Raw genomic sequence first — 14,362 nt, 5'->3', positions numbered from 1 at the left:
AGCAAGTAGCAGTTAGTGTGTATGTTTTTGCATGTGTGCTTGTACCTTGAGAGTGAGTTTGTTCTGGCTGTAGTTGGGGACATTCATCACTGTGTGTGTAGTTTGACCTGCTGAGCACTGTAGTAGCACATGGTCCACAGGCAGGGGGTGTTCTCCCACTCCTCCCAGGGTGAACACGTGCTCAGTACCGTCATGGTCATTATGTAAGGACAGCTTGCCCTGTGTGAGTAGGGATGAAGTCCAAGCAGTAATTTGGATTAAGAACACATTTCACACGTCTCACTCGTAAAACTATTTTTTAAAAGAGAAAGCTCAGTTACAGTTAAAGAAATATCTGTCACATTCTCAGAAAGCCCTGAAAGATGATGTTGGCCCCAGAGGAAGCTTACATCTCCAGATATCATCCTAACAGCCACACAGGCTGCTGTTTGAGGTATAGAGGATAATTCTTGCACTCAAGCTGACTGTTCCCTGAGAGCATGGAGCGGAACGGGCTAACAAGAACAAAGGCCAAATAGAAGGGTTAGGTGGATGAGCAATGGTGACAAGGGATTTGAAAGTGGGCTCGTCACCTAAGCATTGATGCTTGATTGATCCTGAATACATTCGAACTCATAGCTACCACACTGTAAAGATTTCAATGTAAGGCTGCAGCCACACGAGAGCGGTAACGGTCGTATCCGCTGCAGTTCTCTATCATATAGACAGGGGTGCACATAACTTTTTTGCCCTGGTTCTCAAAGGAGCACCTGGAGATGTTGCTTGGTGCGCATCCTTAAAATGAAATAAACCGGACCTTTTGAGGGGTACTTGACTTTATGAACGGGGGGGGGGGGGAGGTGCGCTAGTGAGCACGCTCATTAAGCCTCGCAGCAGGGTTACTGTGCGGAGCGCATAAAGCAGACCCTTCACGCGATAGTGAGGGGTAGTGCGAGGGATCGCAGATGCCGTGGTGCTCGCGGACGGATTAAAAAAATTAAACCTAAATGGCTCGCGAATTATACTTCGGCGGCCGTTAATATACCTGGGCGGCCCGCCCAAGTAAAGTCTATGTGTGGGAAACCCTGCTATCTTACCAGTTCTTATGCAAGTCACAAATATCTCTCTCTCTCTCTTTTCTATCTCTCCTCTCTCTCTCGGTGCGCAAATGCGCCTTTTTTCAAATGATCCGGTGCTCTTTTTTGGCGGGGGGTGCGCATGCGCACCAGTTATGTGCAGCCCTGCATATAGACCAGTGTTTCTCAAACCTTTTCATACCAAGGACCACTTAACCAATAAAAAAACACTCGCGGACCACCTAACTCCACATATATCCAAAATCACATTGTTTTTCTAGAACAGATTACAAATCGCCTGAAAGTTGTACAAACAAGTGGCAACATGTGTGATGAAGGTGTTGCGCTGGGCTATATTATGCAATTGAAAGTGAAACTTAAGCTCGCTCCATTGCGGAGATATTCCCGCGAGAGTGCGGAAAACTTAAATGTATTTATTTATTTCAAATGTGAAATGTTACCAATATACTCACGGACCACTAGGGGGCGCTCACGGACCACATGGAAACGCAGAAGACGATAACGATAACGGGTCCCAAGGTGGGTAGATCTGCGGACTAAACGCTCTGGGGGGCAAACGGCTCTGTGTCTACGCCTATACGATCATTTCCTGATAACGTTGAAGCAATAGCCCCGCCTATCCCCACCTCTCCTGCTCAGAGATCAGCTGCTGGGCAGTCAGAAGAGGGGGAGGAAAAGAGAGGCTCCATTTATTATTCTTATATTATTATATAGAGTCGTTATCAATTTGTTTTAAAGCTCAATAAATAACAAAGAACGGAAACTCTGCCGCACGGTTCCCTCGTCCCTTGGAAGAGGCGGAGAGGTGGGTGTTTTTATCTGCTGGTGTACTACCGGAGAGATTTACAGCAGGAGCACACGCTTGCCTCGGGGAGGGAGAAAAAGAGCCAGAGCGTCCACAGCGGACAATAAACAGAAGGGCAACCATGCGCGGGAAGTCTTCTTTGCAGTTTTCGGTGTATTTTGTGGCAGAAGTACAGCGCCACTTACAGGCCCGGCATATGTACTACAGCGTCTCCAGCGCTTTCAAGCGGTTTCGTGTGAACGGACACGTTTCTGGTGACGGAAGACTTTTTTGATATCGAATTCGGTTCGTTTGCGTTACCGTTCTCGTGTGGCTCCAGTCTTAATCAGAAAGTGTGTGTTAAATAAGATTGTGACAAATCAAAACACACAAAGACAAAAAGAAGCATTGAAACCATTACAAAGAAAGGCATTACCGTGACAGTGCATCGTGCAGAAGGGTGAAAGGTGAGGGGGTAGCAGGCTCTGGTCCCTGCTGGCACATTCAAAACCTTTGGGCCAGAAAATCCTCCTCCATACACCTCTGCCTGCATTCTCCAGTCTTGGTGGGTCTCATTGTGCTGCGAGAAACATAGGCATGATTATTTGACTCAAACATACAATTTTTAAACATTTTAAAACATGTTAAAAGCTATTTTACAAAGCTGTCATTAAATCATTTTCTATTTTTCTGACCTAAAACTTTGAATATGATAGTTTTAGTCCAGCTATAAAATGTACAAATATATAGTTAAACATTTCACACATGTTGTTTGGTTGCTGTCTATGACTTCCACTCATTTTCAAGCAATCAGATTGTCATTTTGGAAGATTCCTCTAAAATGATTCATAATAATCAATGGCTTTTAGGATAATGCTTAATAAGCAGAACACTATCTAGGCTAAATCGCTATATTTGAAAGGCTGAAAACTGAATTTACACATGAAAAATAACAAGTGTTCTGTACTTATCATTGCCTCCTTAAACACAGGATCTGATAAATGCATTGTCTCTTTCTCCTCACCAGTGGTATGTCTTGTGTGACTGAACGGTGAGCAGGTGAACTGAAGTCCATGTGGACGGATCCTCCCTGTGGTCACAGATGAGTTGTATTAACATTATCCATAAACCACAAAAACCAATAACCTTTTACTTAATATACAATGTACAGGTTAACTAGGGTCGATATCAGCTGATATTTACCTGTGAAGTAACCTGTGCCTCAAGCACATAGACCCTGGTATCACACCAGGACCTCAGGATTACCTGACAGGTAAACTGTCCCACGCAGTCCGCCTGGAAACGTACTGGGATGTCTACACAGCCACAATCTAATGACCTCACAGAAAAGGAGATTTATGAAGGGAAGGATGTTGATAATTAAAGGTGTAGTATAAACCTTTTCACCTCAGGACAGTGGCGTAGCTATGGGTGGGCCCGGGTCCACCCACATGCACGTCTGGCCCACCCATAGCCAATCAGCGCGTTATAGCGATTTTGACGTTCCTGACAAGCGGCAAACTCTGGGGCAGAGCCGGGAAGCCCAGAAGGAAGTGCCACAAACTGCAGTTCATCAAGTGGCCAACAGGGGATGGATGCAGAAAGGAGCAATTCCCACAGACCCCAATGTTAAAATGCCCAACTTTACAGCAGAAATAAACATGTTTCTAGCTTGGATCCAATAAAACATATTCTGGATATTGTTAGATTCCACCTTCATGACAATGGAATAGGGAGTGCATTTTTTTACCGTGAGTAAATTAGTAAGTAAAGTAAGTTTTGCCGTGAGTGAATGAAAGTCTTATTTCTTCTTGAGGTCTGCAGTGAAGCGTGTACACATTTGCTGAATATGAAAACACTCTCAGTGTGTGCCCACTGTGCGACTGTCAAGGATGAACAACCTGTGGCCGACGAGCCAGTCAGGTGGATGTCAATTTTACACACATTCTGAGGCCGCCGTGCCTATGTTTTTGTTTTCACTGCTAGCTTATGCTTATGCTTATGTTTAATTAGTACATTAAAAAAGAAATAAAATCATTAATGAAGTTTCAGCTCAGACCCCACGCTTAATAAGTCTCCCCCTGGCCCACCTACATTTCTCCAGGCCCACCCACACAATAATTCCTGGCTACGCCACTGCCTCAGGATGTCTCTTTCTCATGCATTCCATGACATCTACTCACGTATCATTCACACAACAATACATTCTGTATGTGTGTGTACCTGCAGGATTCTCCCATGGGGTTCTGGTTTCTTCTCTTACAGGTACTGTAATGGTACTGGGTAAAGCAAATTTCTGTGGCAAAGAAACCTCCACGCTGTATTCCACTTCTTCACCTTGGACACCTCTGAAGAGTTGGGCCTAAGAGACAAGAGGGACAGAAAGTAAAATATGGACAACAGGGAATCCACCATTTGTTTGGAGAGCTTACGTACAGCAGTGGTTGCCTTCACGGTGCTGCTATGCAGAGTGTGTGTAATCATGCGCCTCCTGTATTCATCAGCGCCCATGCTGCGCTGACCCCTGAGAGCCAGAGCTTGCTCCCGGGCCATATTGATCAGAGGCACACGCAGCAACTCCTCACACACCTGGCCCACTTTGCAGTGTAGGCTGAGTACTGATACTAACACAGCTGGGTCTGTTGGTGGAACAAAACAGTGAAGTTATTGGATCAGCTAATAACAATGCACACACTACTTCATATTGAGGTGATACAGCTTAAGTGATTATATTACTAACAGTGCCACTTCAATATCATAATATGTTGTCTGAGGAAAAGGAACAATTCTGTAAATGATACATGAATTCAAATGACTAATGATCATCTATTTGATATCAGTGTAGGTTAGTAGGTGGGTAATGTTTATAAGTGTTAATGGAAAAGCAGCTACAGTTAATATTATATAGTTTACCTCTGATTGTGCCATAATGGTCTAAAGTATTTTATATATATATATTATGGAGACGGGTTTCCTACCGGAGTTGCTGGGGATGGAGACTATGTTAGCACTGGGCCTAGCGGTAAGAGGGGAGGGAAGAGGCAACTCTGCTGTGGCCTTCACCATGTACACCATATCTCCCACCTAGAAGGTAAATATGCACTGTAAATTGTCCATTTACAAGCTTCAGTGTTCATAGTTGAAGTTATAGGCCAAAATATGTATTACAAATATTTTCAAGGGATAGACACACACAACACGGACACTCACCTGTGGGCAACCCAGCAGCACGGAGCAGTACTTGGTGCCCGGGAAGAAGGGCAGGTAGTGGATGTTCAGAGTGTCAGCTTGGCCTGGCTTCAGACAAACACTCCTCACTGCACTCAGGAACTCACTGCATTCACCATCTGTGCACACATACAAACTAAAATGGACCACCACCAAACAGACACGAATAAAGTTGTAGACACACACACACACACACACACACACACACACACACACACACACACACACACAAACAGTGAGTAACATGTGTGGATGTGTGGTGTACTAACTGAAGTCTGAACCCTTCCCTTCCATCTCATCCCCACAGCTCTTGTCTGAAGTCATCTTCTTTATACTGAAAGACGGCAGGGGAGGGAAGAAAGTCATAATCATTCACAGTGTATGAATATCAGACTACACAACCTGATACAGCTGCACCAGAGATGAACTCAGTTCTACTTCAAATCCTCATAGTCGACTCCTGATTAGGAGGAGGAAGTGGCATGTTTGATGCTTTGAAGATGTCTCAGGTGGGGAGAGATGCATACTAACCAGCTTTCCTTAATGACAAGTCGGTACTCTTCTGAGGAGTAACCTCATACTGTACCTCTCTCTACCTTTATCTAGCTTCTGAAGCCCTGAGCAGCAGGAGAATCACCCTGTCTTTTTGCTAAATAAGCAATTTTGATAAGCTACTGTAAAACCACTGTGCGTAAATGATTTTATGTGTTATTGAGCTTTCAAAAAGTAGCAAGAGACTGCTTAAGACACTGAATGCATAACGGTTTATCAGACTGAATTCTCTGTCTTCGCTTGTATTTAGACATTATCAACCATTAATTTGATCTTCATTCTTAAAAAAACGTTTAGCAATGTCTCCATATTTATCTCAAACAAAAACAGAAACAGGTGAATTTAGGATTGCAAAAATCTGTATAGTATTGTGGCTACAGTAGCTTAATATGTTTAATTTGATGTACTTACTGTTGGGGAAATATTTTCCAAGGCCCATAACTTTCACCCAGTGTATCAGTTCATACTGTCCTGACTGAGCACACGCACCTGTAACCTTGGCTGCTGTGCTCTCAGTGTTTTGTCTCCCTGTTCCTGCCTGTTGGCGTCAGCTGATAGAGGTGTTATGCTTCTATCTTGTTATGCACAATGTTGATTATTCTCTCTGAACTAGCTAAATACAAGGGTCTGGGGTAGAGTTCTTCAGAATTGATTGTGGCATCTCAACCGTGTGGTCAAACCGTGGCCCGTGATATGTCTTGTGACCAAACAAACCGGCCGAAGCTCCAAATAAACCGTCAGTGTTTGCCATCAAAGCTCCAGCTCTCCATCGTGTCTCTCTGAGTCCTGACTCCAATTGCTTCAGAAGTTTCTCCCACACTTACTTCAGAGTGCTTTCTGTTTTGTACACTTGGGCTTCGGAATACTTTGACAATTTAGGAATTATACATATTTGATTTCTTACCAAGAACAAGGACACCTTTACACAGAGCCAGGCTACTGTTTCTTTCTAAGTCTTTATGCTAAGGTAATCTACCAGGCTGCTGGTTTTTGGTTTTTCATGTTTCATCTGCACTGTGTCTTTGCTGTTGTAACGCTGTAAATGTCCCTGCTGTGGGACGAATAAAGGATTTCTGATTCTGAACACATGACAGTCTCATAGATCTTCTTATCCAACTCTCAGCAAGAAAGATGAAAGGTGTCAAACTTTTTCTTTAACTGTGTGTGTACTATGTGTCTATACAGTATACCAGTCTTAGATTGTGTGTATTAGGTTTGTGAAAATGGTGTGTGTTACTTGGTATTAGAGGATGCTTTTTGAACAGGGCTGTTTTTTTTCTTTTCAGGCTCCACAGGGTTGAATAGAGACTCCACCAGCCCCACCCTAAACACACAAACACATAAAGAAATCAGGCTTCAATATAGCAATAAAACACAAACAGACAAACACACTATACCAAGACTCTCTCTGGAGTCACATTGCTGATGTTTTTAATGAATTGTTTAGTGTAGTAAGCAATGCAAAACACAAATGTAATCATAGTATCTTAAACTTGGCTAAATAAAACATGACACCTGGATTCTACTAGGTTTTCTTTTAGCTTTGGGTGCACAGACCCTTAAAAATGTTAGCATATAAAGTCATAAATCGAGTCTATGCATAATGTGGACCTTTTTGATTCCGTCTTTCATGTGGGCGTGGACACACGACACCTACCTGAACGTAGCTTCTTTTTTGAAAGGGTTATTTATGGGCACTTGGATCACTTTCTGCTGGTAGCATGGAGACTTGCACTTCACAGTGTTCTAGTGAGAGACAGTACAGAAGCAGCATCTCTGTAACTGCCCTCAAAAACACACTGTATTACAAACTACTGGCATGGTAGGTAGGTAGAAAGGTAGGTAGATCGGTACGTGGATAGATAGGTAGGTAGGTGGATAGGTAGGTAGGTAGGTAGGTAGGTAGGTAGGTAGGTAGGTAGGTAGACGGATAGACAGACAGACAGACAGACAGACAGACAGACAGACAGATAGATAGATAGATAGATAGATAGATAGATAGATAGATAGATAGATAGATAGATAGATAGATAGATAGATAGAATAGATAGATAGAATAGATAGATAGATAAATAAATAGATAGGTACTTTATTGACAGACAAAAGATAAACAAAACCTGAACTAGGAAAAAACAGCATTTTTGGCCATGAAGAAATTCTGATGGTGGAAAAATCCCAACTTTCTACAGTTTCTTAATCTACTAAATCTTCTTCACACACTCTGAACAACGTGGTGTTTCATTTTACAAAACAAAGAATGTAAAAGAGGCAAACATGTATATCCTTTTGGTCCAGCCAACTGAATGACAAATCAGAATGTGAGCCTTGAAGACAACTATGGCAGTAGTGAAGTAAGCGTAAATGTAAAATGATACTTACTGTGGGTGTGATATGGCTGACGTGGGTCTTCAGATTGAAGGCGAGGGTGGTGCTGCTCAGGCCAGAAGGAGAGCTAGAGATGAGCAGGAGGACGGCCTCCATCGGCTGAAAGACGGAGCAGCTGAACTGCACGGCCAGTTCAGTGCTAGCCCTGTAAAATGGCCGCAACACATACCTGATCATTTTCTGAATTGATGTAAGATACTGTAAAATTAGGACTGTGAGAAGCAGTGGTTTTTATTTTCTAGATAAAAAACATACTTTGGAGGAATGGTGACAGAAGATCCATTAGGGAGGGAGAAGAGATGGGCATCCGCTCCTAAAATGTAGACCTGGTATTTGATTGGCTCAGATGATGGGCTTTTGAGACGCACCTGCAGCCCAAAAACACACAGAGAAACAGCTTTTGGTACACACAAGCACATCCCCAGCAAACAAATGGCCCTGCCAGAAAACAAAACGACAAATAAATCTTCCTTAGTACAGACAAACTGACATCTACTTTTGTTAGGCTTGTAATGTGGCTTAACTTGACAATGCGGATCATTACCCAAATGTATATTTGTCTATGTTTGTAATCCTGTTAGTGTGTGTGTCTATAATCTCATTAAATGTATGTGTGTGTCTATAATCCTGTTAATGTGTGTCTGTGTGTCGTTATCTGTCTGGGAGCTTATTATCCGAGCCATTTTCAGCTTCACCGTGCTCATTTGTTTGATTTACAAGGCATGCAGTTCAATTTTTGTTTAGCTGCCTTCTTAGATCCAAATCAGTATTGTGTATGTGTGTGTAAGTTACCTGTTTGCTGAAAGTGCTGTGCAGGCCTCCTGAAAGAGTGATGGTCTGCAGTGGCAGGTACTGAGGCAGCCTCTCATACAGGTGAACACACAGGATTAACATCTGCACTGGATTAGGGTCTGACAAATCTGTGGGCTGAACACATTACACACACACTCAGATATAGGGACACACAAACACAAAGGAAGTGCTTCCTAATCTCTGACCTAATCATTGTGATATATTGAACATCAGGAATGCTAAATAAGTCATAAATAGGGCAATTAATACAGTAATTAGCTAATATTTCTCTGTCAAATTTGCTTGGATTTACAATGTGGATGATATAATCTGTACTAAATATGTCCACCAGTATTTAAAGGCATTGATTTAAGTCAATTCCTATGCAGTGAAGTACATTGATCTTAACACACAGATTAACTCTGGTATGTGTAAAGAAGTGTTTCCATAAAACCAAGCCTATGACATTGATACGATACGATCTGCCTTTAAATATCTTTAATATACTGAAAGGATACCCTGTCTATACTTGGGATGAGGTATAAAGGAAGGCTGACTGTTTCTAACACTGGTTTACCTGAGATGGAGCATGGACCAGGCTACTTTTTCATTTAAACTGAGATCAGACTGATTAAGATACCTTTTTTCTTAAAATAGGCCTGGTTTATGTTAGAAGCACCCCTCTGGTCACATCTGGTATTTACCTGAACATCTAGGTTGAGAGAGAGTGCTGTTAAAGCCTGGACTACTATGATGTTGTTGTGAAGGATATGTTCCAGGCTGTCGGTTGTGGTGTACATCCTCCGAAGGCTGGAGATCTAATCAGGAACACAGCAGGGAGGAGACAATAAAAAAACTAATGCTAAGGTTTATCTGTGACTTTTACATTGTGATCTATTTTTTCTACGTCACTTAGTTTCTTGTAAACATAATTAGGTTGCATATAGTTCTCTATTTTGACTTATTGTTTTGACAGACAGTTTCAAATTGAAGGTAAAACACAACCACTAAAATAGAGTGAATTGCACCCCCCTCCCCATTGCGTCCCCGTCACATTGATCACAGAGTCATTTAAAGACATAACCACTCATCCCTCATTGACTCACACACACTACAATGAACAGACGCGTGCCCACACACTGACCAGAAACGGGCAGTAGGCCGCAAGCAGAGCGGCTAGCACCAGTCCATCTGTCAAGTCCAGGTCAAAATTCACTATCCAGCGTGCTGATGGGACACCACCTGCAAACCATCACAATGCAGAGATGACCCATTAATCAGTAATTATATAAAGGCATTCAAAAGTAAAGACTTTGATTTGATTTGAGTTCAAACCTAAGAGGAGGGTATTATTGGCTAAATTGTGCACGAGCAAGGGACAAATAAACCCTTTTAACTGTACATGGTCTGGGTCTCACCTGTTCCCCACACGGTCTTCCTCATGCTCTTGTAATGTATGTTGAGCCAATAGAGCAGCTGGAGCTCATAGGGTGAATAGATGTTACTGGCCAGAGGCGGTGAGCTCACAGGGAGGATTCCATCTATGTCCTCAGGGTTCAGATATGAGTTTGAACCCCTCTCTGACACACGACACAACACAAGAACCTGAGATGCAGAGGAATATTGAAAAGAGGGAAAAAAAACATGAAGTGATTAACAAGAACATAGTTATAAAAAACATCTTCTGGCAAGATGGGAGTCCGAAAAAAGTTTTTCACCTTGTATATTTGCAGCAACACGTCAGTCCATGATCGTTTGCTCAGAGACTCGTAGTCCACACTGCTGTAGTCTAAACCATGATCTTCCTCATTTGACTGAGAGAAAAATACATATGCATGGAGCTTTAAATATGTTGTTTTATTGTTGGCAAAGAAGCATCCATAAACAATTGGTTTTATGTCTACTTATTTTCTGAAATGTGTGAATCTGTACCTGCAGGGAGCACCAGTGTTTGAACTCCTGCACGTCTAGCAGGTACTCTGGTCTGATGTGACAAAGGCTGGCTCCCTGCACCCTGTACACAGAATTAGAATGAACATTAAACATTGACAGTAGCCCCAAAACATGTCCAAAATGTAAATGAAAATGCAAGCTGCAATCAGCAACATGAGACATTCCATGAATCATAACTAAATTGGGAGCCAAGTCAGCAGCACAGCAGCATGGTTTCTGTGTGTAAGGCCTACCTGAGAAAAGTGAGCATAGCTTCATGCTGTTGCAGCAGCTGATGGGTGCACTGGTCTATATCACTGGAAAACATCTGACACCGAGGAATACCAGGGATCTGTTTGCCAGTCAGGTGATGAAGCATGCCCACGACAGACCTGGACACAACAATACAATAGTTATGAGCCTTGTGTCTAGAGCCAGATCAATGCCAGCTGATGCAACATTGCATTCAAACTCCAAATCCAGTATCATCTACAATTTTCGTTGACCCATATCGACTCTTTGAATAAATAAAATGACTGCGAACCGGAGTAGAATGCCCATTTCCATTTATGGGTCATGGATGAGCACATTTGAGACTTTTTAGGGCACCTAACTACACCTTTTTATCTCATATACACACCTGGAGTCTTTATTTTGACTGACTCGATAAGTCCGTCCAGTGGAAGGATTCATTTGGATTTTTGACACAACTCTGTGGGGAGAAGCAAGGCATTCATTGTAATTAAACATAAAAGTGAAAGTAAAAACAGATTCCCATGCAAAACAATTGGGAAACTCTCGGGTATACCTTCTGAGCGTGTGTGGCACAGAGATAGGGTTTGGTCCACTCGGCCATCCAAACAGGCTAAACCACCTCTCCACAGCCAATAATACATTCTGGTAATATAGCCCTTCCTCAGAGTCGGCAGCAGGGAATTCTGGGGTGTCGAGCTTGATTGGGGTGCTAGGAGAAATGTCTGTATTCCTGCTGGTCTGGCCGCTCACACTGTCACTGTTGGGAAAGGAATCTGTCCAGGAAAGTACACACACAGTATTCTGAATAAAAAACACTCCAGCTTAGACATACACAAACTATTACAAATATAACATAATTATGTAGTACATTTAATATGCTCACCTGAGGTTGTTTTCTTGTTTGTTGAGCTGTTGTGATCAAAGGATGAGGAGGAGGATGATGAAGTCGGATCAGAGGCAGGACTTGGTGTGTGATAGCGCTGAAGGATCGCCTCAACAGCTGTGGTCTCATGCTTGGTACCAGTCTTGAGAACTATCTGTTGCTCAGAGCGGTGCAGAGCCATGTAGGGCCAGACTGTCAACACACAGTTGTCAGCGATAGCAAACAGCTTAACCTTGAACCTGGCAGCAGAAACAAAAAGAAAAATAATGAAGTGAAAGGTTTTGCAACAATGCGTTGAGTCCCTCCAAGTGCAGGGGAGTAGAAAGGACAAATAAGAAAGGGATTGTACCTTTTTTGAGGATGGGTTGTGAGAAGGAGAAAGGAAACTTGTAGGCAAAAGGAGAAAAGAGAAAAGGAAAACAGAATCTAAGGGTTGGTGTTTAAGAATAATCAGTTACCTGTTGTGGAGGTGGTCAGTGAAGGTGATGGTTGTGCAGACGGACAGAGGGGTTGAGGAGCAGAAGGACACAGTGCAGGTCAGAGGGGTCATGTTGGCCTCCTGGTTCTGAATGCCGACAAGCTGCCTCTATGGTTGTAGACAAAGTGGGAAGTGAGGGTGGAATTCAGACAGATCTTGATGGACAAAATTAGGTTTTGCTCAAGCTGTTACAAAATCTTAAATGTTTTAGGACAGTGTGTGAAGAGCAGAATGAAGTAAGAACACAATGTGTGAAATAAAAGTGCAGATAAATGCCGAATTCAACATGTTGACATGACATACGCGCGTTTTACGCCGTCTTTCCGGAGTACAGATTACATAATCCGTGTCGCTGAGACAATCGTGAATCTCGTACGGACCGAGGAATTTGGCAGAAAGAGCAGAGCCAGGGATGGGCAATAGTGTGAGGACTTTATCGCCTATTTCGAAGTGCCTATGGACAGAGGCACAGTCATAGTTACGCTTCATAACTGCTTTGGAAGCAGAAAGAGAGGCGAGTGAGTTTGCACGGTGCAAACGCTCACGGAATTGGCTAACGTAATCTCACACGTTTTTATCTGGAGGGGAATCAACCGACAGAAACTCATCGTGCAGGATTTTAAGTGGACCGCGGGGCGTGTGGCCGAACACCATGATAAATGTATTACACATCTTATATGCTCAGTAGGGCTTATGTAATTACAGTCTTAAGATAACAACTTTGAGAGTGTTTCCATTTACATTTAGAGTAGTAATTTGCCTGTCCACGAAAGAATACCTTCAAAGAATGAGTTGCATTCACTTATTTTTGCTGCAGTTGTGTGTGATATCCCACCAGATAATTTCTTCTTGGTGGGTAAGAAACATCTCTGATACCATCAAATCCTCTTTAAGACACAAAACACTGCACTGAGGCAAGAAACAACATGACTTTTTCCTATGACATTTTTCAATAACTCGAAACACAGCACTGTACCTGATCATGTTTTTGTGCAGGGATGTTGCTACCCTCTGGAAAGATGACCGAAACAGGCTTTATCTTTGTCCCATCCTCCAGTACAACCTCATCGACTTCAGCTGATACCATGGTTCCACTTCAAAGGTGGGCAGACAATGGATATGTAGAAGAAAAGAACATCACAAACAGATACAATTCAATTTGCAATATTACAGAGATGGAGTACTCGAGTCCTGGACTCGGACTCGAGTCGGACTCGAGTGCCGATTTTCGGGACTCGTGACTCGACTCGGACTCGCGCACTGATTGACGCGACTCGGACTTGGACTCGTGAATTCTCGCACACGATGACTTGGACTCGGACTCGGACTCGTGAATTATCGCGTACGCTGACTTGGACTCGGACTCGTGAATTTTCCCCCCCCACGATGACTCGGACTCGACTTGTACATTGACGCTCCGACTTGGACTCGGACTCGAGCAAGTTTTCTATGGAGTCTGATGTCCTCTATCCTGGCGTGTGCACCAGCTGCGAGGCGAGTTCACGTACTGGGCCCCGCTATTCCAGTCTAAAGATGTCTAGAGACACACCCCGCATCTTGCTGTATGCTTTCACACATTCTGCTTCCACATTGGAAAAGAGCAGCGCAAAATGCTCTATGTGGAAACAATATTGAAGAGAAGGCTCCGTAACACATTACTCTAAACATCCAGTTAAGACATATAGGCTGTCTTGAACACTATCATCAGAGTAACGTGATCTAATCAATAAATAAAGATTCAGCCGATAACACGAAAGCACATGGCTACTTAACATGCAGAATGAGTCATTTTGCATGCTAAGTAGCCATGTGCTTTCTGGGGCTAAATCTTCATCAGTAAACCGATTTAACCGGTAAAAGTTCCTTCAAAATAAGAGTCCCGATCTTATTACTATCAAAATAAAAGTGCAAAACGAAAACTTTACCATAGGAAAATATTGGCATACAAATATAATCACTTCTCTAAAAGGTAACTCATTTTAAACATAGTTTATTTA

At 42.8% G+C, this 14,362-nt stretch overlaps 1 protein-coding gene across 1 annotated transcript in view; it reads right to left on the bottom strand.

Moving 5' to 3' along the window:
* LOC117498918 (cilia- and flagella-associated protein 47-like) overlaps positions 1-14,362 on the bottom strand; it is a 39,333-nt gene that overhangs the window by 12,012 nt on the left and 12,959 nt on the right. The window contains exons 27-52 of the mRNA XM_034151092.1: positions 13,342-13,459; positions 12,346-12,452; positions 11,888-12,126; positions 11,757-11,777; positions 11,558-11,726; positions 11,390-11,461; positions 11,004-11,141; positions 10,750-10,831; positions 10,536-10,631; positions 10,236-10,422; positions 9,933-10,059; positions 9,522-9,627; positions 8,818-8,952; positions 8,281-8,393; positions 8,020-8,170; positions 7,298-7,386; positions 6,878-6,964; positions 5,358-5,422; positions 5,071-5,207; positions 4,839-4,944; positions 4,273-4,499; positions 4,084-4,222; positions 3,064-3,191; positions 2,885-2,950; positions 2,297-2,440; positions 46-219 (exon numbers count right to left, since the gene is read on the bottom strand). Of these exons, the coding sequence (XP_034006983.1) occupies positions 46-219; positions 2,297-2,440; positions 2,885-2,950; positions 3,064-3,191; positions 4,084-4,222; positions 4,273-4,499; positions 4,839-4,944; positions 5,071-5,207; positions 5,358-5,422; positions 6,878-6,964; positions 7,298-7,386; positions 8,020-8,170; positions 8,281-8,393; positions 8,818-8,952; positions 9,522-9,627; positions 9,933-10,059; positions 10,236-10,422; positions 10,536-10,631; positions 10,750-10,831; positions 11,004-11,141; positions 11,390-11,461; positions 11,558-11,726; positions 11,757-11,777; positions 11,888-12,126; positions 12,346-12,452; positions 13,342-13,459 (3,223 nt within the window). The remainder of the gene's footprint in view (positions 1-45; positions 220-2,296; positions 2,441-2,884; positions 2,951-3,063; positions 3,192-4,083; positions 4,223-4,272; positions 4,500-4,838; positions 4,945-5,070; positions 5,208-5,357; positions 5,423-6,877; positions 6,965-7,297; positions 7,387-8,019; positions 8,171-8,280; positions 8,394-8,817; positions 8,953-9,521; positions 9,628-9,932; positions 10,060-10,235; positions 10,423-10,535; positions 10,632-10,749; positions 10,832-11,003; positions 11,142-11,389; positions 11,462-11,557; positions 11,727-11,756; positions 11,778-11,887; positions 12,127-12,345; positions 12,453-13,341; positions 13,460-14,362) is intronic.

This window comes from Trematomus bernacchii, unplaced genomic scaffold (genome assembly GCF_902827165.1).
Source record: "Trematomus bernacchii unplaced genomic scaffold, fTreBer1.1, whole genome shotgun sequence".
Classification (NCBI taxonomy): domain Eukaryota; kingdom Metazoa; phylum Chordata; class Actinopteri; order Perciformes; family Nototheniidae; genus Trematomus; species Trematomus bernacchii.
This window is presented reverse-complemented; position numbering and strand designations above follow the sequence as displayed.